General features: G+C 37.4%; 2 protein-coding genes across 4 annotated transcripts in view; one reads left to right on the forward strand and one right to left on the reverse strand.

Moving 5' to 3' along the window:
* The window catches only part of LOC139755652 (uncharacterized), a 19,401-nt gene extending 5,209 nt beyond the window's left edge, over nucleotides 1-14,192 (forward strand). The window contains exons 1-5 of one of the 2 annotated variants that reach the window (XM_071674277.1): nucleotides 1,219-1,610; nucleotides 5,221-5,389; nucleotides 8,245-8,976; nucleotides 10,541-10,726; nucleotides 13,573-14,192. In XM_071674277.1, the coding sequence (XP_071530378.1) occupies nucleotides 5,255-5,389; nucleotides 8,245-8,976; nucleotides 10,541-10,714 (1,041 nt within the window). In that variant the 5' untranslated portion in view covers nucleotides 1,219-1,610; nucleotides 5,221-5,254 and the 3' untranslated portion in view covers nucleotides 10,715-10,726; nucleotides 13,573-14,192. Of the gene's footprint in view, nucleotides 1-1,218; nucleotides 1,611-5,220; nucleotides 5,390-8,244; nucleotides 8,977-10,540; nucleotides 10,727-13,572 lie in introns of those variants that run through there. The other variant, XM_071674286.1, reaches the window with a different exon arrangement.
* The window catches only part of Snx27 (sorting nexin 27), a 29,600-nt gene continuing 19,129 nt past the window's right edge, over nucleotides 13,816-24,286 (reverse strand). For both annotated transcript variants that reach the window (XM_071674268.1, XM_071674258.1), the window contains exons 8-10: nucleotides 20,413-20,553; nucleotides 18,744-18,872; nucleotides 13,816-17,452 (exon numbers count right to left, since the gene is read on the reverse strand). In XM_071674268.1, coding sequence (XP_071530369.1) covers nucleotides 17,396-17,452; nucleotides 18,744-18,872; nucleotides 20,413-20,553 — 327 coding nt within the window. In that variant the 3' untranslated portion in view covers nucleotides 13,816-17,395. The remainder of the gene's footprint in view (nucleotides 17,453-18,743; nucleotides 18,873-20,412; nucleotides 20,554-24,286) is intronic.

A 24,286-nucleotide genomic window follows, 5' to 3' on the forward strand; every position in this document is an offset into this window, starting at 1 on the left:
TAAAAGGCCTCTGAACATTGTGGTGAACCTCGGCAACGCGATTTTCCTCATGCAACAAAAAAATACGGTGTTTACGTACTGGACCACAAGATCATTTACACTGGTGTTGAGTGATTCTTCACCATAAGCACTATGAGTGCAAGACTTTTAATGCGGATAACAACAGAAAGTGCGGCATTGACGACACCGAATGGAGTGTTGAGTTGCTTTCTAAGCCCAGAGTGATCACAGTGCGGCAGAGATTTATACCCCTTGGCGGGAGACTTGGCATGTCTAAGTACAACCATGGGACCTTGGCAACGCCTCGTCCCTTCTGCAGTAGCAACACATGTCCAGGCGACGACTCACTTCTGTAGCAGCAGCACCACAGGCCTCTTGCCTAACCTGTTACTGCACCAACGTCCTGTTGCCTTACCGGTTATCTTTATATGTTCCTCTTATCATTCGTAACACTTCACCGTTGAGCTACGTCTTCCTGTACATGTTATATAATATTGCTGTAACCCTCGTCTCTGAAACCCTTAGTCCCACATTACGAAGGTATACATACATACATACATTCATTGTACTTATTTCTCTGAAATATAGTATTTATGTGAGTGTTACATTATTGATGGCGCTGCCAAACCCTATATACATTTGCAATTTTGCGTCTTGCACAGAGTAGCATAGCACCTACCAAGGAATGTAAGGTAAGGAAGTGTAACTTTAAATGTCATAGACTCTATGTGCCGCCGTTCGTAGCGTCATCTGACAGTAACTGATCCAATTAATATGAAATAGAAGATGGTTAAACCTGACGAAAAATTGTTTTATGGGTAATTATATATATATATATATATATATATATATATATATATATATATATATATATATATATATATATATATATATGTGTGTGTGTGTGTGTGTGTGTACTCCAATTTCTTGTAATCACACCTAATTTGTCCTGTCATTGGAGCATATATGATTCCACATTTCAGTTTAGTTTCCGTAAAATGACATTTTTTTTATCCATAACATTTGTGTATTTAAGTCTACGTGTGTACTTATCAATATATATTCAGTTATTGAAGGAGTGAAAATTTGGAAATTTGTGTAGGAAATGTTAGTACATGATTTGATATCAGTATCCGTGACAGCCGTGTGGAAGCCATTTGAATCTCTTAGAAAATCAGCAACATGATACCACTTAAAGAAAGACATTGCAGACGAGTTGAATGCAGCGGTAACGCCATCTGCCATTGACCGACCCAACTAAAATGAGCCCAGTTAATGTTATGTCTTCCCCACTAGTTACCTACCCGGGAGTTTGTTTTTGTTTTTCCTTGGCGTCAGCTGGTGGGTGACGTCGGTCCAGGAGAGTAACGTAAACATGTGTTTCGTGATATTTTTCTTCCAGTCTTCTTAGATAAAGGAATGTAATAACAGCTAACATTATCGGAAGAAAACAGTTAAAGACGCTTTTATTTTATTGAAGTTAGTGTATGTGGAGAAACCAACTTATGCAATTACAACGTCTAGAGAATGGCACTTCTTGTGTAGTGTGATGCAGATGAGATCTCTTCGCCCAGTATTCGAAGCACCAGAGCCCTGACCTCAAACATTAGGTAAGTTGTAACTGAAAAAAAAAAATCTTAACTTGCAGGTGACTGGATCAATGAATTGTGTTTACTTTTAACGAGTCGTTCTGCTATGTTTTTTTTTTTTTTTCTCTTTATAGAATCTTTCCGAAAACTTAGTAAACATTATAAAATTGACCTGTACCCTACAGTGTAAGGTAGGTATAGATTATAAGAGTAATTGCTACCGTAGTGAATTTAGCAGTTATTCGTCGGAACTGGCGTGGGAATGTCAATGATAGGTAATTTATCAGTTTAGCTCCGCATTACCTTTAGGTTTGGAAATGGCTATGTTTTAGTTGCTTTATATCGTATCACTCGTTGTAAATTCATATTGAAGGATACCTATCCTAACCTAACTGTGAGGTTTATGTAAAACTATGTAATACACTTTTGAAAAATTAACTGAATCTATGTAGCCCTCACCTGACCTTTATGGCAGTCGATTAATTCTTTTAAGTCATTTGTGGAAGCATGTTGGTTCAGATGGAGCTCAGTGAAAGTGTTACCATTGGATTCTGTACGTTGTAGAGTTGATAAAGACTTCTTTTTTAAAGTGAATTCCCAATAAAGAGGGCAGCTTTTGAAGTAAGAGGTAATTTGAAGGGATAAGAGCATCTACATTAACTGTGCAGCATGTAAACAGCCCACTTGTACCACCTTTGTCAAAATTCAACGATTAAATTGCATTCAGAGAAAGTGCTGTGCATGGGCATTGCATCAATTATGCTGGATGCCTTTCACAAATTATGGATCCTACAGATGGCTGACATACATCCACTTGGTGCATAATATATATATATATATATATATATATATATATATATATATATATATATATATATATATATTATGCACCAAGTATATATATATATATATATATATTCCTACGAGTCCACGGGGAAAATGAAACACGAAAAGTTCCCAAGTGCACTTTCATGTAATAATCACATCATCAGGGGAGACACGAGAGAGAAATATAACAGTCAGTTGATATACATCAAAGAGACGAAGCTGGGATGCCATTTGGTAAACATGTGATTACCAAATGGCGTCCTAGCTTCATCTCTTCGATGTATATCAACTGACTGTTATATTTCTCTCTTGTGTCTCCCCTGATGATGTAATTATTACAAGAAAGTGCACTTGGGAACTTTTCGTGTTTCATTTTCCCCTTGGTCTCATAGGAATATCTTGATCACGCGCAAAATTGTGATCCTTTCCAGTATATATATATATATATATATATATATATATATATATATATATATATATTGGTGACTGAGTTTGGTAAAGTGTGTGAAAGAAGAAAGTTAAGAGTAAATGTGAATAAGAGCAAGGTTATTAGGTACAGTAGGGTTGAGGGTCAAGTCAGTTGGGAGGTAAGTTTGAATGGAGAAAAACTGGAGGAAGTAAAGTGTTTTAGATATCTGGGAGTGGATCTGGCAGCGGATGGAACCATGGAAGCGGAAGTGGATCATAGGGTGGGGGAGGGGGCGAAAATCCTGGGAGCCTTGAAGAATGTGTGGAAGTCGAGAACATTATCTCGGAAAGCAAAAATGGGTATGTTTGAAGGAATAGTGGTTCCAACAAGGTTGTATGGTTGCGAGGTGTGGGCTATGGATAGAGTTGTGCGCAGGAGGATGGATGTGCTGGAAATGAGATGTTTGAGGACAATGTGTGGTGTGAGGTGGTTTGATCGAGTAAGTAATGTAAGGGTAAGAGAGATGTGTGGAAATAAAAAGAGCGTGGTTGAGAGAGCAGAAGAGGGTGTTTTGAAATGGTTTGGGCACATGGAGAGAATGAGTGAGGAAAGATTGACCAAGAGGATATATGTGTAGGAGGTGGAGGGAACGAGGAGAAGTGGGAGACCAAATTGGAGGTGGAAAGATGGAGTGAAAAAGATTTTGTGTGATCGGGCCCTGAACATGCAGGAGGGTGAAAGGCGGGCAAGGAATAGAGTGAATTGGATCAATGTGGTATACCGGGGTTGATGTGCTGTCAGTGGATTGAATCAGGGCATGTGAAGCGTCTGGGGTAAACCATGGAAAGCTGTGTAGGTATGTATATTTGCGTGTGTGGACGTGTATGTATGTACATGTGTATGGGGGTGGGTTGGGCCATTTCTTTCGTCTGTTTCCTTGCGCTACCTCGCAAACGCGGGAGACAGCGACAAAGCAAAAAAATTATATATATATATATATATATATATATATATATATATATATATATATTTTATGTTTCATTTGAATTATGATTTGATATACAAATAGATCTCTTTAGAATCTGACCAAACTGCCTGGTGGATGTACTTTGTCAGCTGTGTGCTGCGATATTTACCATTTCCAAAGTCTTTGAATCCCTCCTCAGCTCCCACACCCTCAGAAATCCTGAGTCACATATTCCTTTCTTTCATCACCAGTAGGGGTTCTGTAGGGTGATATCCAATGATGATATTCTTTTTAATCTTACTAATGTCTGTCATCATCCCTGAAAGATTTTTGGGAATCCTGTGTAGTTGCCCTTTGACAGGGTTTCATATTGGGGTCTTATCTGTAAGCTCCCATCCTTTGGCTTCCCACCCTCATTTTTAGCTTCTTATCTGGCTGATCGATCTCTGTGATTGTTGATGGATTAATCTCTCTCACTTTCTCCATCAATAGTGGTGTCCCTCAGGGTTCTGTCCTATCTCATACACTTTTTCTCCTTTTTATTAACGATTTCCTGTCTTCCACAAATAACCAAATGCGCTTATATGCTGAAGACTCAACACTGCATTCCCTCTCAATCTGCATCCTATCTCGACACAACTTCCTCAGTAAACTCAGAGTTGAACACAATATTATGGTGGGGTAGACAAAATCTTTCTATGTTTAATGCCTCCAGTGCCCAGCTTCTACTGATCTTTTTATCAAAAATTTCTCAACTTTCCTCTCTGACAGTTCTGCGAGTCCACCACTTGAATCAGTGAACATACTTGGTATTACTGTTACATCTACTCTTTGTTGGAGACCCCACATTACAGAAATAGCTATGTATGCTTTTAAGAAACTGGAAGTCCTGTATAGATGTCAGAATTTCTTTACTTCTGAACAGTTGCTCCATTTATACTAAGGATTGATCCGTCCTATTATGGAGCGCTGCTCTCACATCTGGGGTGGTTCTACCTCTGCATCCTTACCTGACAGAGTTGAATCTAAAGTGGTCCCACTTATAAACTCTCCCAGGCCAACTCCAAAACTCAACCTGCTTACCCTATGCTGCAATATTGGTTCTCTTTCCCTCTTCTGTAGGAATTTCTTTGGTTTTATCTTTTTGCGCTGGTTGCTTGTGTGGCCATTGGCAACTGAAGGGTGGGCCATTTCGATAACTGTGTCTTTCTCTACACCTTGAAGCTTTTGAAGTCTCCACCTTCTCCCCATGTCTCTACTTTTCCCTGTCATTAACCTTTCATTTAAGGCCTGGCCTTGATGTGGACTTTTGTCCTGTACAAAAAGAAAAAACATTTTTGATATGTAACATATATTGATAATAATGTATATGTTTTTTATTTGGCACTTCTGTGGGACGTATTATCATTCTGGTTGTGCTGTTTCAGATTTCTTTACGTACTACAGTCACACATCGTACTAATGGCATCATCTGGAGCTTGGAATTCAAACTGGAAGGACAGTGAAAAAGCAGTTCCACAGGCTATGGCAGCACATGGAAAATGGAGCATTGACCTGCTGAAACTCTTGTCCCGTTTCGGAGAGAATCTTAAATGTGTGGGTATTTGTGTTTTGGATGTTTCTTAACTGATGATTTCTTACATGAATGAATTTCTCCTTCCAATTGAATAAGACAAATTTTTAAGAGAATCTTGAAATCTTTTGGTGCACACAATGATTATAAGGCATCATCATCAGAACTCCAATCTGAATTTTTTTTTTTTTTTTTTCATTGCTTGCAAGATTCAGAGCAAGCCAATGTAGATGACAGTCTTGCTACTCCTGAATCCAAGTGTTCTCGGTGATCTTGTTTGTTTTGAGGATCATATAAAGAAAGTAGCCTGTCGTAAATAAATCATTCTGGTTCCCACTCTAAAAAAAATAATTGAAAAAGTGCTTGGACAGAAGTATAGCCAGAGACATGAGGATGAAAGGTTCCCACTGCAGCTTTCTAGATTTCCCACATTTGAAATTTCCTCAAAAAAGTATGTAATTCTGAAATTGTTCACTTAAATATGATATTCTTTTTGAATTTGATAATCAGAACATTTCTTTTGTGTGATAGTGATTAAAGTTAAGGTAGTGGAGGGCTAGACTTGAATTTTGAGTTGAAAAGTTTGTGGTACGCTTGCATGCCATGATGTACAGGTGATTATTTTTCATCTTTTATTGTTCTACTTTATAGTGTAAGTTGCCTCAAAAATATAATCATTTTCCAAATGTGGCAAAAGTGGCTGATCAGATCACTGTGGCATTGTTGGTAAAACAAAACCCAGTATCTTGTTTGTTTACATACAAAATCCTCCGCATATGTTTCAGGCTTCAACAAGTTCTTGCACATTTATTTGCTTTTAAGTGATATGAGATGCTCTAAGTTTATGTAAAGATATTGTAGGTTTTGCCCCATTTTGTACCAGTTATAACACTGGGCCTGTTTAATGTTGTTTTGCTTATGGTATGAATTAATGATACCTTCTGTATTATAAACAGACTGGTAGAAGTCCAGAGATACATGTATTAGCACCTATGCATTTTGTACTGCTGTGTATAAAAGAATGAAGATACTGATGATATTATAGTTTTTGTTCATAAACTGAAGCTTGGGACAATTTGTTGGTTAACTTTAGAAATTCGTAAACCAGTACTTTGTTAATTGGGTGTGCCTGGACATGGAAAGGGAGCTGTGGTTTCAGTGCATTATACATGACAGCTAGAGACTGAGTGTGAATGAATGTGGCCTTTGTGTTTTTTCCTAGTGCTACTTCTCGCACATGTGGGGGAGGGGGTTGTCATTTCATGTGTGGCGGGGTGGCGACGGGAATGAATAAGGGCAGACAGTATGAATTATGTACATGTGTATATATGTATATGTCTGACTGTGTATATATATATATATATATATATATATATATATATATATATATATATATATGTGTGTGTGTGTTGAGATGTATAGGTATGTATGTATAGATGTATAGGTATGTGAGTGGGTTAGGCCATTCTTTCGTCTGTTTCCTTGCGCTACCTCACAAACGCGGGAGACAGCGACAAAGTATAATAAAAAAAAGAAAATATATATATATATATATATATATATATATATATATATATATATATATATATATATATATTTTATTTATTTATTTTGCTTTGTCGCTGTCTCCCGCGTTTGTGAGGTAGCGCAAGGAAACAGACGAAAGAAATGGCCCAACCCACCCCCATACACATGTATATACACACGTGCACACACGCAAATATACATACCTATACATCTCAATGTACACATATATATACACACACAGACACTTACATATATACCCATTCACACAATTCACACTGTCTGCCTTTATTCATTCCCATCGCCACCTCGCCACACATGGAATACCATCCCCCTCCCCCCTCATGTGAGCGGGGTAGCGCTAGGAAAAGACAACAAAGGCCTCATTCGTTCACACTCAGTCTCTAGCTGTCATGCAATAATGCCCGAAACCACAGCTCCCTTTCCACATCCAGGCCCCACACAGCTTTCCATGGTTTACCCCAGACGCTTCACATGCCCTGATTCAATCCACTGACAGCACGTCAACCCCGGTGTACCACATCGATCCAATTCACTCTATTTCTTGCCCGCCTTTCACCCTCCTGCATGTTCAGGCCCCAATCACTCAAAATCTTTTTCACTCCATCTTTCCTCCTCCAATTTGGTCTCCCACTTCTCCTCGTTCCCTCCACCTCCGACACATATATCCTCTTGGTCAATCTTTCCTCACTCATTCTCTCCATATGCCCAAACCATTTCAAAACACCCTCTTCTGCTCTCTCAACCACGCTCTTTTTATTTCCACACATCTCTCTTACCCTTACATTACTTACTCGATCAAACCACCTCACACCACACATTGTCCTCAAACATCTCATTTCCAGCACATCCACCCTCCTGCGCACAACTCTATCCATAGCCCACGCCTCGCAACCATACAACATTGTTGGAACCACTATTCCTTCAAACATAGCCATTTTTGCTTTCCAAGTTAATGTTCTCGACTTCCACACATTCTTCAAGGCTCCAGGATTTTCGCCCCCTCCCCCACCCTATGATTCACTTCCGCTTCCATGGTTCCATCCGCTGCCAGATCCACTCCCAGATATCGAAAACACTTTACTTCCTCCAGTTTTTCTCCACTCAAACTTACCTCCCAATTGACTTGACCTTCAACCCTACTGTACCTAATAACCTTGCTCTTATTCACATTTACCCTTAACAAATATAGTATGTACATTTGTTCACTGAAGTAATTTTTAGAGTGCACATGATTTTGGGATACTTATTAAATTTCAGAAAACTAAATTATTAAGGGTTGTCAGTAAAGGGAAAGCCCCAATATGAATAATTTTTTTCTTTCTCCCAACAGGTTCCCAGAGTGGCAGGTTTGGTGCATGTGGTGGTTGTGATAGCAAATAATTCATGTTGGGATGTGTTACTAGTAACACCAGATATTACTCTTTCGTTTTATAATAAAGCATTGCCACCATGGAAGTTTGAATATGGTGTTAATGAAAAAGAACCCAGTGAAATATTGAATTGTTGTCAGAATTCATATTTAAATAATTTTTCAGAGGAATTTTTAGACTTACAGTGTATAAATAGGAGATTGAAAAGATTGAGGATAAAGAAATCCACAAATAATATACCTTACCTGAAATTCAAGAGTGAAGGACTACATTTCTCTGTATTTTTAAAAGAATTAAGAAATTCAGATGTATATAGATTGTTAGTGTTACAGCATTGGATATTGAGATTTAAGCTGAAATATTCCCAAAATATAGTTAGTGAATATCAAGATAATTTAATCATTCAATGGACATTAAAAGATAGTATACCTCATATCATTGATTATGAATGGTGTATTCGAATGAAACGTTGTGCACAAGAAAGACAACACCTTGATACTGCCATGTCCTGGCTCTCCACACTGGGTGGTGCTTGTTCTGCACTTGGGGACTATGATGCACAATTTGCAGAAAGGGCAGGGAAAATATCCGTGCAGCAGTTGGATATTGCATTCCGTCTGGGAGATCCTAGTATTGTTTCCCGCTGTAGACTTTATGCTGCAATATCCCTCATTCAGCAGTGCAAGTTTAAGGTAAGTCAGTAGGGTTTTTTCTTTAATTAGTCCTACTTCTGATTTAGTACAAAGATGTGATTCAAAATGGATTGATATATATAAAAAGTTATAGATTTATGTTTTAATATATTGTTTATAGGATCCATTATTTATGCTCTTATAACTGGAAGCTTAGTGCTTTCTGCGATACTAACTGACTTAATGCAAAGCTTGCCATTTGGAAATTCAAACTAAATTACTTGGCCTGTTGGATGCCATTGGCACAGATCCATATAACCCTTAAAAATCTGATTCAGTACAGTACTCCACATGGGTAATCACTTTGGACTAACCACATATGCTAGCATGTGTGGTTAGTCCCTAGTCCCTAGCATATTATTTTATGTCTAATATTGTTGAAATATGAGATGGTCGTGAACACTTTCAGTTACTTAGTACATTATATTGGCATCCGAAGTCTGTAGTGCTTGGTGCCAGTGACATGAGTACATTATATTAGCATCCAAAGTTTGTAGTGCTTGGTGCCAGTGACATGACTAGGATCTGCTCGGGGGAAAGTTTTTTTGACAAAGTTGCAGACTACGAGAAAAGTGCAAAATGCTTTAGCTTTTATTGAGAAACTCCCTTGACATGGAGCGCCAGAGATGCTTCTAAGCATCTCTTGAGTTAATTTGTGATGACTGTGAGAGGGCAGTGGTGAGCTCTTTGGGAACTGTCATGAGAGTTAGGAACCATATGAAATCCCATATTTTTTAACATTTTTGTGAGATTATTCATGGCTGAGATCTTAGAAACTATATTTGTTTTGGAATTATGATACTGTGCTTTCAGGATAGCTGCTGTTTGCAGGCCAGTGCTATGAATAATGAATTATTCCATACCTCTTTTTCTAATTTACTGTACTCTTAGGGTATCTGTTCTTTTGTTTATGTTGACTTTGTAAATGAACCAGATTTGGAAAGGAAACTTTTTAGATTTTCATTTTTCTGACTAGTTTCCTTTATCATAAGTAAAGCTATGGATGGATGTGCTTTAGTACTTGTAGAATTAGTACCCACAGCCCCTTGTGTGAAGCTGATCATTAGTTAAATTTTGTAGGACAGTTTATGTGGTTATAAAAAGCAGTTTTTATGGAGGTACTTTTATTTGCCTTCTGGCAGAGGAGACTTGTAGGGCAAATATACTTGTCACCCATATACTTCTGTCGTGCTGTTCTAAGGCCAGCAACTTTATATTGGTTAGTCAGTATTCTTGTTGTAAGTTCAACTTTTAGGCATATCTTGTGTTTATTTTTTCAAATGCTGTGCTTGGCTAGCCTATGAAAAAAGGGTTTTAGGAGGAGTTCAGAGTTACAGGGGTAGTTGTGTTATCTTTTTCACGAGCCCAGTTTCACTTAACTTCACATATATTACATGCACATACCTTTCTGGCCACCTATGTAAGAGTGCAGATATTCTTTCTAACCCAAATTGAGTTTTGCTCTTAAAGATGTTGTTTGCACAGTTTGTATTCACTCACATTTATGTTGATTCACTTAAAACATGTAGTAACTAAGCCATCCTTTCTTCATCTCTCATTTCAGTTAGCATCCGCAGTAATAAAAAATGAATACTGTTGGATTAAATCGCTACCTAAGGAAACAAGAGATCAGAGGTTGGTCAACATGTGCCAGGGCATCTGGATCAAGTTGCGTCATGAACTCAGGTTATACCGAATAAGAATAAGAGGGCAGGGCATCTCTCCTGGAATAATCTAAAGTTCACCATACGTAGGTATCTATTGAAATGCTGTAGATTTATGTGATACTTATCACACTATATTCAAAATTTTTCATTTCTATTCCTATACTTGTTAAATAACACTTTATACTTACTGTGTGACCTTAATGCCTGTTTATTAGCTTTCAGCCTGGTATGATTTTGATACTTTCAGATAGTTTTTAGCTTTAGAATGGGAGCACTTGGTACCAAATGAGTGTTTAGATGGCAGACTTGACTGCTCAGGATCTGTAGTGTAATGCCTCCCCCCAGTCAAGTTTTCAGTATGTATGGGTGATTTACATGCTCTGTTATCTAAGGAATAAATGAAAATGATCAGGAAAGAGTAAAAGCACGATTTGCTGTCACCAAGAGTATATGAGGGTGTTACAGGCATTGATGGATCTTAAATAGTTTGGGTGAAAGGGAAGCTTGGAATTATGATGTATGGGTATGTGTATATGCACCTGTACAGAAGACTGGGTGAGGTAAGCATGAAATGAAGCATTTCTGGAAAAATTTGAAAGACTAAATAGGTCTGAGACATAAAAGGTGGTTGTAATAGGTGATAAGAATGGAAAGATGGGATGTGATGAAATAAGTGAGATAGTTGCCTGCAGTAAATGAGAATGGAAGTCATATTGTGGATGTGTGTGCTGGGAGGCTTTTATTTCTTTCAAACACCTTTTTCAGCTCAAGATGATCCATACATGTATGTGGATGAGAAATAATGGAAGAGAATAACAGTTTTGATTGAATATGTGGCATTGGATCAAAGGTTGACAAAATTTTTGCTGGATATTAGAGTTGTGGTAGGATTCTTTGGAGATTCGGACCATTTTGCAGTTCCTGTGGAGGTAAGGGTCAGGGAGAAGTGTAGGTATGGGGTAAGGAAGAATGGAGAGGTAAAAGTGTTGGATGAATCAGAAAGTTCATTAATGCAAGAAGTAGTATGAAAGAGGAGTAACAGAAAATGATGAAAGTGCAGTAAATGTATCCATGGGATGCAGTCATGTGAATGAGTGGTTATGCAACACGGAAATTACCAGAATCATTGTTCATGTGTCTGCACTGGAAAGAAGTACTTGCTGTATTATGCTTTATCTAACTTTAGCAGGTGAAAAAAATTATTTAGTTTGTAAATTTGGATAATTTTTGTACTATCAGCTTTGTAGTGTCTTCCACTTCATACTTCTTTCATACTCTTGTTACCTTTGATTAGCAATGACCCAACATTACAGGTGCCCACTATTTACATATATTTTTTCAAATGAACTTTTTTTTTTTTTTATTATACTTTGTCGCTGTCTCCCGCGTTTGCGAGGTAGCGCAAGGAAACAGACGAAAGAAATGGCCCAAACCCCCCCCCCCATACACATGTATATACATACGTCCACACACGCATATATACATACCTACACAGCTTTCCATGGTTTACCCCAGACGCTTCACATGCCCTGCTTCAATCCACTGACAGCACGTCAACCCCGGTATACCACATCGCTCCAATTCACTCTATTCCTTGCCCTCCTTTCACCCTCCTGCATGTTCAGGCCCCGATCACACAAAATCTTTTTCACTCCATCTTTCCACCTCCAATTTGGTCTCCCTCTTCTCCTCGTTCCCTCCACCTCCGACACATATATCCTCTTGGTCAATCTTTCCTCACTCATTCTCTCCATGTGCCCAAACCACTTCAAAACACCCTCTTCTGCTCTCTCAACCACGCTCTTTTTATTTCCACACATCTCTCTTACCCTTACGTTACTCACTTGATCAAACCACCTCACACCACACATTGTCCTCAAACATCTCATTTCCAGCACCTCCATCCTCCTGCGCACAACTCTATCCATAGCCCATGCCTCGCAACCATACAACATTGTTGGAACCACTATTCCTTCAAACATACCCATTTTTGCTTTCCGAGATAATGTTCTCGACTTCCACACATTCTTCAAGGCCCCCAGAATTTTCGCCCCCTCCCCCACCCTATGATCCACTTCCACTTCCATGGTTCCATCCGCTGCCAGATCCACTCCCAGATATCTAAAACACTTCACTTCCTCCAGTTTTTCTCCATTCAAACTCACCTCCCAATTGACTTGACCCTCAACCCTACTGTACCTAATAACCTTGCTCTTATTCACATTTACTCTTAACTTTCTTCTTCCACACACTTTACCAAACTCAGTCACCAGCTTCTGCAGTTTCTCACATGAATCAGCCACCAGCGCTGTATCATCAGCGAACAACAACTGACTCACTTCCCAAGCTCTCTCATCAAATGAACTTTATTCCCTAATAATCAGCAGTTTACCACCTCCATGAAGTGCACCTTTATTTTTGACATACCTTTATGCACCTATTCACAGCTTCCCAAAGGAGCTTGCTGGTATCATTATTTACCAAACTCCTGCTTTGTGTGTCTTTATCTCTGACGCCTGTTCCAACTCCCTCAGTGGGGATGGGCCATGGCAATATTGTCTTCATAACTTGTGAAATCCAGTGCTGCTGTTTATCCTTTAGTGCTTCACCCTTAAGAGGCCACTGGCAGAGGGCAACTCTTTCACAGTGTTTGCAGAGGTTCCTACTGACTACTACTGTCTAATCCTCGTACCTACCTCGTAATTTAATATGAACCATAATTTTTTTTTATTATCTATCTTTAACCTAACAAGATGTCATTTCTGGATTCTTCCACAACCTTTTCTTACAGCTTCTACAGATGTATTGTTTAGCTTCCATATCACTTTGGCTTCATTTTGCATAATTTTTTCTTAAACATCTCATGCAACTTTACAGTTGCTTCATTCCTCAGCCTCAAAATTTAATTGTTACTGGTTTTCCATTGCAGGATTATCTACAGGAAATTCATGAAATGCATCACTTTTCAAAGGAACCTTGAATGCTAAAAATATGAGTGCAATTGATTGAACCCATTCCTAAAAACAGTAAGTCTAAAGGTGTTAGATGCCTAAGGTACTATGTATATAATTTATTCCAAGTAGAAATTTTTTATCATTGTGATACACACAATTAACTGCGGATACAGATATAACCTTGTAATGGTATTTCATTGTCAAATTCCAAAGATCAGTGGAGACTAATATAGAACAATATATTTGTCTTCAAAAAGGAACATACAAACTACATTATATATATATACAGTGTGAATGTAGATGATTTAATAGGTACATAGTACCCTGCATTATAAATATGGCATGTAGATATATACATCAAATGTATGCATGCATCTGAATATAATAATGTGCTGCTATGTAAATCAGCATAAATAGTGTCTTATCAAAAACATTCAAGACAAAATACACATGTTCAATAAAAGATTGCTCCATTATTACAAGTAAAACCAAGGAAAAATGTTAAAAAAATACAATGGCATTCATTTTTCATTTGAAAATTGCTTTAATTTAGATGGAATAAACCAAAGTTGAATATTTTGTTCCTCTCTGAAAACTGTAAAAATCTGTAAATTCAAAGCTACAATTATTTCATATCTTTGGTAAATGTCTCACCCAGTGTTACAAGAGCTTGAACATGTACGTTAAACTGAGAGAGAGTTTAAGTCACGACAGCTATGCAAAGAAAGTTGCACCAATAAAAAACACTATGCCTCATACACATTCGTGTGACAGGTGATTACAGAGGTTTTACTTTCATCAGAATAGAAAAATACAAGATTTAAAACTAAGGCTTTTTCTGTTGACATCTAATACCAACACCATCCTGTTAGCATTTGATACCAACAAATTCTATGGCACAGCTCTTCCACTACAGTTCAGTGCTAAGCTTGATTAAAAGTGAACATTACCACAAACACGGGACTGAAAGAAGTCAGTGATGCTGATTAAATGCTTCTAATAGAAGAGGCCAAAAGAGAATGACGAAAAGATACATGGTATCACAGTATCACACACTATGTTGTATGGCTTCATTTATTTCTGGCACTGTAAAAGTATACTGATAATAGAGTTTATGATAAAGCCCTAAACATCATTAGAAAATGCATTCACAATCTTTGGATAAATATACTATCATCTTACATCAAATAAAATATTAAAATCCCTAAAACATTAACACTGCTAATCAGGAAATAATAAGCCTAGTTATGTAAATATCCAACAGACTAGCTTAAAAAAAATATGTGGAATAATACAGTGGAATGTCCATAAAATTAAAAAACTAATTGAAAATGCTGCAATCAAATGAATTTTAAGAATATATTGACAGATATGTTATACTGATTGTTCAATTTGTCTTTCACACAAAATTCTACTTAGTAATATTTCCTGCTCTTGTAGCAGGATGTTTGCTGTTTGACTATAACATGATACAGGCTTTTCAAGCACTTCCTATTTCAACAATAAAAACAGTGCAAATGTTGATTTCTACTGACAATACTGTGTAACTTCGATATAAAAATATGCTATTCTTCACCACAAGCTTGCCATAAAGATTTATCACGGATTTTTGTATATAATGACATTATTGCTAAAAACAAAGATTTCAAACAGGAAAAATCATGTCAAGATCAACACGTCAATACCTTATGGTGATTCACCAGCAAAACTATATGCTAAAGTACTGATATGTTTTAAAGAAAATGTGGAGATATTTGGAAAAAAAATCAAAGGCATGGGCTGTCTCATTACATATGAGGTGTATTAGTTTTGCCAATAATGATTCCATCCAAAGCCTATATTCTAAGTTCTTGATTTACTATTACAAAAAAATGCAGAAATAAATTTTCATTGAGAGATTACAAACTATCACTAAAAAATGTCACTGCTATCAGGTTATGGGATAAATGGGTTCTGGATGGTTGCAATTCTTAATTATTTTAACAATAAAAATGAATTTCAGTACAGAAAAATATTTCCTTTTGTAATGAAAAATTTACATAAGATATCCATAAGTGTCTTTATACATAGCTAAGAAACATTTAATGTAGTGGCTGGCATAACAATTTTCTAAAACATTTCTAATATATAAATAACATTACGTCCCCATTCTATCTGTATACTCATAACGCTACAAATATCCTTCTATGCAGAAATTAATGAATGGTCTTTGAATACACCTTACTACAACTTTTAAACACTTCACATTAATTACACGTCATTTACATGCCTTAAACTCCTGAAACTAGGTTCCTGCCATCAGAGTATAACACATGATAAGCAGTGGAACCACGACTGATAATTTTACACAAACACCATCTGTTATCTCTGTATGGCATAAATAAATGGTACAGTGGTTTAAAAAACTAATGATTCATTTTAATGGGGTAGAATGAATCACAGTATTTTGAGGAAAAATAAATTATTAATATTTACACCTATAAAACTAGATTACTTTACACCAAACATTTCAATTTAACTTGGAGAGCAATAAACCTTAAGTACTTCTCCTTATTCACTTTAAGTAGAAGAATTTACAAGAGTCAAAAGTAAAGACAAAACTTGGAATCAAAAGAGGAACACATGGAGTTGGAGCAAATGACTCATGAGTCTCAGGTGGAGAAATGGTTGGTGGTGAAGGTATTATATTAAGTGATCGTAAAAGTCAATGGATCAGTGTACAAGAGTACATGGGATAAAACAAGAAGTTAAGACTCCAGAATGGATCAAGAATAAGAGAATATGTTTAATCAACTGGAGGAAGACTTATACTACTATGACCTACAACCCAAGGGAAAGTCATAAAAACTATTGGTGTGCTGCTTGTATGTCTCATGTGCCAGTAACCGAGGGACCCCAGATCAATAATAAGTATGTTTTAAGTGATTTACGTTGCTGTCCTGAAGTTCAGCATGTCGTGCTTTACAGATATAGTGTTACACCAAATATTGATGAAATACTGTCATGCTTGTCAAATAACCCAGTCCCCTAAGGAGAGTTAGTCTCCAATTTACCTGCTTTGAAATTCCCCAGAATTCTATCTGACTTTGGTTATGTTAGTGATATCATGGACCCCATACTGGGATGGTACAAACTATTTGGAATGTAATACTTGAACAAACATAGAGCCCCTGAAATGTTTTGGTTAAGTAAAATGAATGGAAATGTTAAAAATTACTAAAACTATGCATTTATGGTTCAAAAACACTTCTAATTAAATGGAAATGGTAAATGAGCAAATGTGAAAAGTAACTATGGGTGGGTGAGAAGTGAAGTGTAGAAACCACAATGTTTACATAAATTCCAGCACACAACATCCAGCTGCAATACAGGAAAAGGCATCCCAGTTCTAGAAACAAAGAGAGACTTGAACAAAGACCTACAAGCAGTCCATATCTTTGCCACACAAAAATCTATATTCCAGGTTATATTTCTCCAATGCCAAAATTTTATTTTTTGATATGTAAAATGCATTTGTTTTTTCAACCAGTCAAATTACTCCTACCCATGACATTTAAATGTTCCAATGCAATTCCTTGTCCAGTCTTAGTTTTTCCTCTCAATCCCTGCTCATCTACATATGCTACCATTCTTTAAGGTTTTGGCCAAGTTGCACTGAAATGTCTGATTCTAGTTTTCTGTACGCAGGTTTTCAAATCACTTCATATCATACTAGATTTTAAGATGTCCTTATGTGCCTGTACATTTCCATTCTTACATATCTCATATACCTTCTATGTTGCTATGACTTCTAGCTCCCTACGTCCACTGATGCTCTTCTTGAATGCGACGGAAACATTCCTCCATGAAATGATACTGGAATATATCAGAAATATATTAACTAACTGAACTGTACTCTAAATTCAGGCACTGTTCCAGTTGTGAAATACAGTGCTATATGTTTGATGTTGCTACTATGGTGTTTGGTTGTTATGACGTGATTGTGAGTTTATCTGCATACATAAGGAAGACTCTGAAAAGTGTTGGAGAAAGAACTGCTGCCAGGGGAACTCCACTTTAGTTTTATTGTATCTGAGGTGAAGCCACTGCAAGTGACTGGCATGGTGGCTAGGCAATGAAGCTGACTAACCACTTCTTGTCATTTTTGTCGAGGGTGGTGTCATGTATTTTTAGTTTAGGGATGTGGTGGGAAACAATATCAAATGTTTTGTTGATTCCTATTGCTACTAGTACTATGCACAAGGAAGGAGGTTGGGTGAATCCATCTAGGATAGGTTGTGTGAGCTCAGTTTGCAGTGTGGTGATAGCGTTAGGTGTGAAACCATGCTCTGTGGGTTGATGTCGTGGATTTTTTTTTTTTTTCAAAGTTTGGACAGTAAGGACATAAGTGATACAGGATAACAGGAGGAGTTGGGTGGTTTGCAGGGTTTTAGGATTGGTATTATGCTCGCATGTTTACTTATGTTAAGGCCATTGTTGTGCAAACCAGAGTAACTGAAATCAAATGGAAAAGGGCCATAGGGTTTCCTGGCCTCATCCACTCTCTAGATGTCAAGTATAATGATATAATCTCTATGGAAAGATGGCTTTTGATGGCAATGACTCACCAAGACGAAAATGCCTACATGTCATGGAGAAGTTTAAATGACTATGATGTCCCAGGTATAAATGGTTCTTTTTTTTTTCAATATTTTAAATACTGCTAAAATTCACAAGCTTAAGACTGAAAGAGTTAATTTACTTTGCAAAAAAAAAGTTTTTGCAATCATCTAGGTCTCTACACATCAGAACATCAAATTGGAATTTTATTTTTTCTTTGCAAGTCGAATCAGATTAGAATACACTAAGGTGAGTTAGTTTAGTTAATTGTTGAAAGAATTCAGAAAAAATTATTATGGTGCAAATCATTAACCATTTGCAGAACCACTACTACAAACTCTTGGTCAATTACTATGAGATTGTTCTTCCTATGTATAAATAGCAAGTCTTGACATCATATCCCTTTGTCAAACATTCTCCTTGTGTAAGACTGTTCTTTAATTAATCAAAAGTAAGTTTTCTTCCCTATAAAAAAAGATTGATTTTTATATTTATGTCTGGAATGGGGTACTCCATAAATGAGAAAAGGATAACCATAATAACTTACATAAGGTGTGAATATTTTAACCCATCTTATTAGTTCTTCTGTCTGCCTGTACAGAAAACAAAAAGCCATTGCTTCATCATCCACCTCAAACTTCTCGACTGTTGACCATGCAAAGTCAATTACTTGGGTCTGAAAAATATATGTCAGATTGTTTTGAGCAGTCAAAATTTCATCAGCAGTCTTACTGTCTAAAAAGTACAATTAAAGCATTAGATAATTTACTAATAGAGGAAAAAAAAGTCATCAGAGCAAACATCTCATTCACTGTTGATTCTAAGAAACACATTTTGTTAAAAGAATGGTAGAAAGAAATCCAAATGAATGAAAATCAAAAGTGTGAGATAATGTACAAAACACAAAGCATTTTTCAAACACGAAGAAAAGCTACTGGCAACAGACCATTTTTTTAGGCCGTGAAATGTAACTGAAATAGTTAAATACAGCAACAGCAGCTAACCAGAGAGGAACTCCAGGCAGTATAGCTACCCTCGATTTTTTTTTTCTTTTTTTTTAGATTTTGGGGTTTACAGCTCATGAAAGTTTATTAGATACAAGTAAGGTGGAGGAGGAGGTAAAATGCGAAAGGGGGTCCCCTGAATGAAATACATTTTGGATATTTTGTGCCAAGTTTTTGGGGTTTAATACGATTTGGAAGAGGAAATTTCCCTGGTTCAAATAGAATGCCCTAGAGTGCTGTCAACTTTACTAATCAATTCATTTTTAAATCTGGTCTTAAATTACTATAGCAATTTATTATTATATCTGTTCTATTTAAGAACATCTGAAAATTAAAAGAGTAAGTGACAAACACACATGAAGTGAGAAAGTGTAGGTACAAATTACTGTATTAAAGTGCAGCTGTGACTGAATAAAAGGGGTAAAGGTTTAGTTGTATTCATAAGGCATTAATCAGTGTTAGCTGAAGATTTAAATTCTCCTCAGACTTACAGCTATTCTGCACCAATATTACTGTAATCTGAATCACTTTACTTAGCACTGCTTGAAATCTGGAATGGACTTAAATACAGAAATGTATCAAGATCCCTCAGTTAAGGCTAGAGCCGCAAGAATGGTAGAAATGGCAGGATGGCTGGATATGTAGCAAACTCATGTCAGAGATAACAGTTGTTTGCACTAGATGTCTGCCAAAAGACTAGCCGTTACCTTAGTAATAAACCCATATTAACCAGTTTACCAGCCACTGGTCATCGTGGGTTATCAAATAAATGATGATGTACACTAGAAGCTCAACCTACAAAATCTGTACTTATGAATGAGCTCTAACACATACTATTTAATTTATAATTCAACATACCATCACTCATATTTATGAACTGAAGAACTACTTAAATGTGCATTTTTTCATTAGATGTTGCTTAACGTGATGTTTTATCAACTATACCTACTTCAGAATAAATGAGTTCCATTATTACTGTGAGGTATAGGGTATTTATTTAAATTTTATGTAAATTATCACCATTTTATATTTTTTGACATGGACAATTCAATTCATGAATTTATAACTCAAGTTGGGAACATCTAGCAGTATGAAGAAATACATTAGAGAAATTACTTCATGTGAAAAAGAAGTGTGCAAAAAGGTGTGAAATAGTATTTATAATGTCTTGGTGCCCAATTAACTGTGAGAGATGCACTACCCTTAACATACCTGTAATGTTCCATCTTCTTTACAAGCTTGCAACCTGAATGATTTATATCCCACATATGCAACAACATGACCCTTCTTGCGGGAATCACAAGGACAATGAGGGAAAACAATATCACCATAGCCTTCACATCCCCGAACAACCTGTAATGTTAAAAGAAAATAATGCGTTCTCAAGCATGTAAGGTAGAAGTTAAACTGAATGAATAATATTAATATTAGCTCTGAGAGCTTCTGTGATGTGTCATCCCTAAAATAATCCTGTACATTTATCTTACCTATAATTTTTCTGTACGTAATTTTGTACAAACTGACTGTGGAATTTTATGAAGTGCCAAAAGCTAATGGTTATTCAGCACCTTTTAGGAAGAAAAAATTACCAAAAAACTTAAAATTATTCATATAAAAGTATATACTTTGGCTTCCTTTAGAAAAGTAATCAATATATTATCATTAACAGATGCTACCTCACTAACACAAGAAAAGGTGAGAACAATAAAATATTATCATTAACACTAATGTCTAAAATTTCAACAATATTCTTATTTTTTCCATTCTAATCATATATTCATAATTGACTTCAAGACAAGTTTCCTCTCAAGTAAATGACCTTGGATCAACATAGTGCAGTACGACCAATCCTCACTTGACAAAGAATTGTCTCAAAATGGAGATTGCTGTTGAAAGAGGAAAGCCATTATTGTTTCTTTTTTTATACTTAATTGTTTGTTATTTGGGAATTCCAAGACCCATCTATCCAGATAACATATAAATTCTTTTGCTCCCTTAACCAACCTATGACTCACTTCCGTTTTCATGGTTCCATTTGCTGCCATGTCCATATATATATATTACTTATGAGTATATAAATCTGTTTACATTATATATATATATTTTTTTTATTATTATTTACTTTGCTTTGTCGCTGTCTCCCGTGTTTGCGAGGTAGCGCAAGGAAACAGACGAAAGAAATGGCACAACCCACCCCCATACACAATGTACACACACACACGCAAATATACATAACTATACATCTCAATGTACACATATATATACACACACAGACACATACATATATATCCATGCACACAATTCACACTGCCTGCCCCTATTCATTCCCATCGCCACTTCGCCACACATGGAATACCATCCCCCTCCCCCCTCATGTGTGCGAGGTAGCACTAGGAAAAGACAACAAAGGCCCCATTCGTTCACACTCAGTCTCCAGCTGTCACGCAATAATGCCCGAAACCAAAGCTCCCTTTCCACATCCAGGCCCCACACAACTTTCCATGGTTTACCCCAGACGCTTCACATGCCCTGATTCAATCCATTGACAGCACGTCAACCCCGGTATACCACATCGATCCAATTCACTCTATTCCTTGCCCGCCTTTCACCCTCCTGCATGTTCAGGCCCCAATCACTCAAAATTTTTTCACTCCATCTTTCCACCTCCAATTTGGTCTCCCACTTCCCCTCGTTCCCTCCACCTCCGACACATATATCCTCTTGGTCAATCTTTCCTCAATCATTCTCTCCATGTGCCCAAACCATTTCAAAACACCCTCTTCTGCTCTCTCAACCACGCTCTTTTTATTTCCACACATCTCTCTTACCCTTACATTACTTACTCGATCAAACCACCTCACACCACACATTGTCCTCAAACATCTCATTTCCAGCACATCCACCCTCCTGCGCACAACTCTATCCATAGCCCACGCCTCGCAACCATACAACATTGTTGGAACCACTATTCCTTCAAACATACCCATTTTTGCTTTCCGAGATGTTCTCGACTTCCACACATTCTTCAAGGCTCCCAGGATTTTTGCCCCCTCCCCCACCCTATGATTCACTTCCGCTTCCATGGTTCCATCCGTTGCCAGATCCACTCCCAGATATCTAAAACACATTACTTCCTCCAGTTTTTCTCCATTCAAACTTACCTCCCAATTGACTTGACCCTCAACCCTACTGTACCTAATAACCTTGCTCTTATTCACATTTACTCTTAACTTTCTTCTTTCACACACTTTACCAAACTCAGTCACCAGCTTCTGCAGTTTCTCACATGAATCAGCCACCAGCGCTGTATCATCAGCGAACAACAACTGACTCACTTCCCAAGCTCTCTCATCCCCAACAGACTTCATACTTGCCCCTCTTTCCAAAACTCTTGCATTCACCTCCCTAACAACCCCATCCATAAACAAATTAAACAACCATGGAGACATCACACACCCCTGCCGCAAACCTACATTCACTGAGAACCAATCACTTTCCTCTCTTCCTACACGTACACATGCCTTACATCCTCGATAAAAACTTTTCACTGCTTCTAACAACTTGCCTCCCACACCATATATTCTTAATACCTTCCACAGAGCATCTCTATCAACTCTATCATATGCCTTCTCCAGATCCATAAATGCTACATACAAATCCATTTGCTTTTCTAAGTATTTCTCACATACATTCTTCAAAGCAAACACCTGATCCACACATCCTCTACCACTTCCTCAAACCACACTGCTCTTCCCCAATCTGATGCTCTGTACATGCCTTCACCCTCTCAATCAATACCCTCCCATATAATTTACCAGGAATACTCAACAAACTTATACCTCTGTAATTTGAGCACTCACTCTTATCCCCTTTGCCTTTGTACAATGGCACTATGCACGCATTCCGCCAATCCTCAGGCACCTCACCATGAGTCATACATACATTAAATAACCTTACCAACCAGTCAACAATACAGTCACCCCCTTTTTTAATAAATTCCACTGCAATACCATCCAAACCTGCTGCCTTGCCGGCTTTCATCTTCCAAAGCTTTCACTACCTCTTCTCTGTTTACCAAATCATTTTCCCTAACCCTCTCACTTTGCACACCACCTCGACCAAAACACCCTATATCTGCCACTCTATCATCAAACACATTCAACAAACCTTCGAAATACTCACTCCATCTCCTTCTCACATCACCACTACTTGTTATCACCTCCCCATTTGCGCCCTTCACTGAAGTTCCCATTTGCTCCCTTGTCTTACGCACTTTATTTACCTCCTTCCAGAACATCTTTTTATTCTCCCTAAAATTTAATGATACTCTCTCACCCCAACTCTCATTTGCCCTTTTTTTCACCTCTTGCACCTTTCTCTTGACCTCCTGTCTCTTTCTTTTATATATCTCCCACTCAATTGCATTTTTTCCCTGCAAAAATCGTCCAAATGCCTCTCTCTTCTCTTTCACTAATACTCTTACTTCTTCATCCCACCACTCACTACCCTTTCTAATCAACCCACCTCCCACTCTTCTCATGCCACAAGCATCTTTTGCGCAATCCATCACTGATTCCCTAAATACATCCCATTCCTCCCCCACTCCCCTTACTTCCATTGTTCTCACCTTTTTTCATTCTGTACTCAGTCTCTCCTGGTACTTCCTCACACAGGTCTCCTTCTCAAGCTCACTTACTCTCACCACCCTCTTCATCCCAACATTCACTCTTCTTTTCTGAAAACCCATACAAATCTTCACCTTAGCCTCCACAAGATAATGATCAGACATCCCTCCAGTTGCACCTCTCAGCACATTAACATCCAAAAGTCTCTCTTTCGCACGCCTGTCAATTAACACGTAATCCAATAACGCTCTCTGGCCATCTCTCCTACTTACATAAGTATACTTATGTATATCTCGCTTTTTAAACCAGGTATTCCCAATCATCAGTCCTTTTTCAGCACATAAATCTACAAGCTCTTCACCATTTCCATTTACAACACTGAACACCCCATGTATACCAATTATTCCCTCAACTGCCACATTACTCACCTTTGCATTCAAATCACCCATCACTATAACCCG

Source organism: Panulirus ornatus, chromosome 2 (assembly GCF_036320965.1).
Source record: "Panulirus ornatus isolate Po-2019 chromosome 2, ASM3632096v1, whole genome shotgun sequence".
Taxonomy (NCBI): domain Eukaryota; kingdom Metazoa; phylum Arthropoda; class Malacostraca; order Decapoda; family Palinuridae; genus Panulirus; species Panulirus ornatus.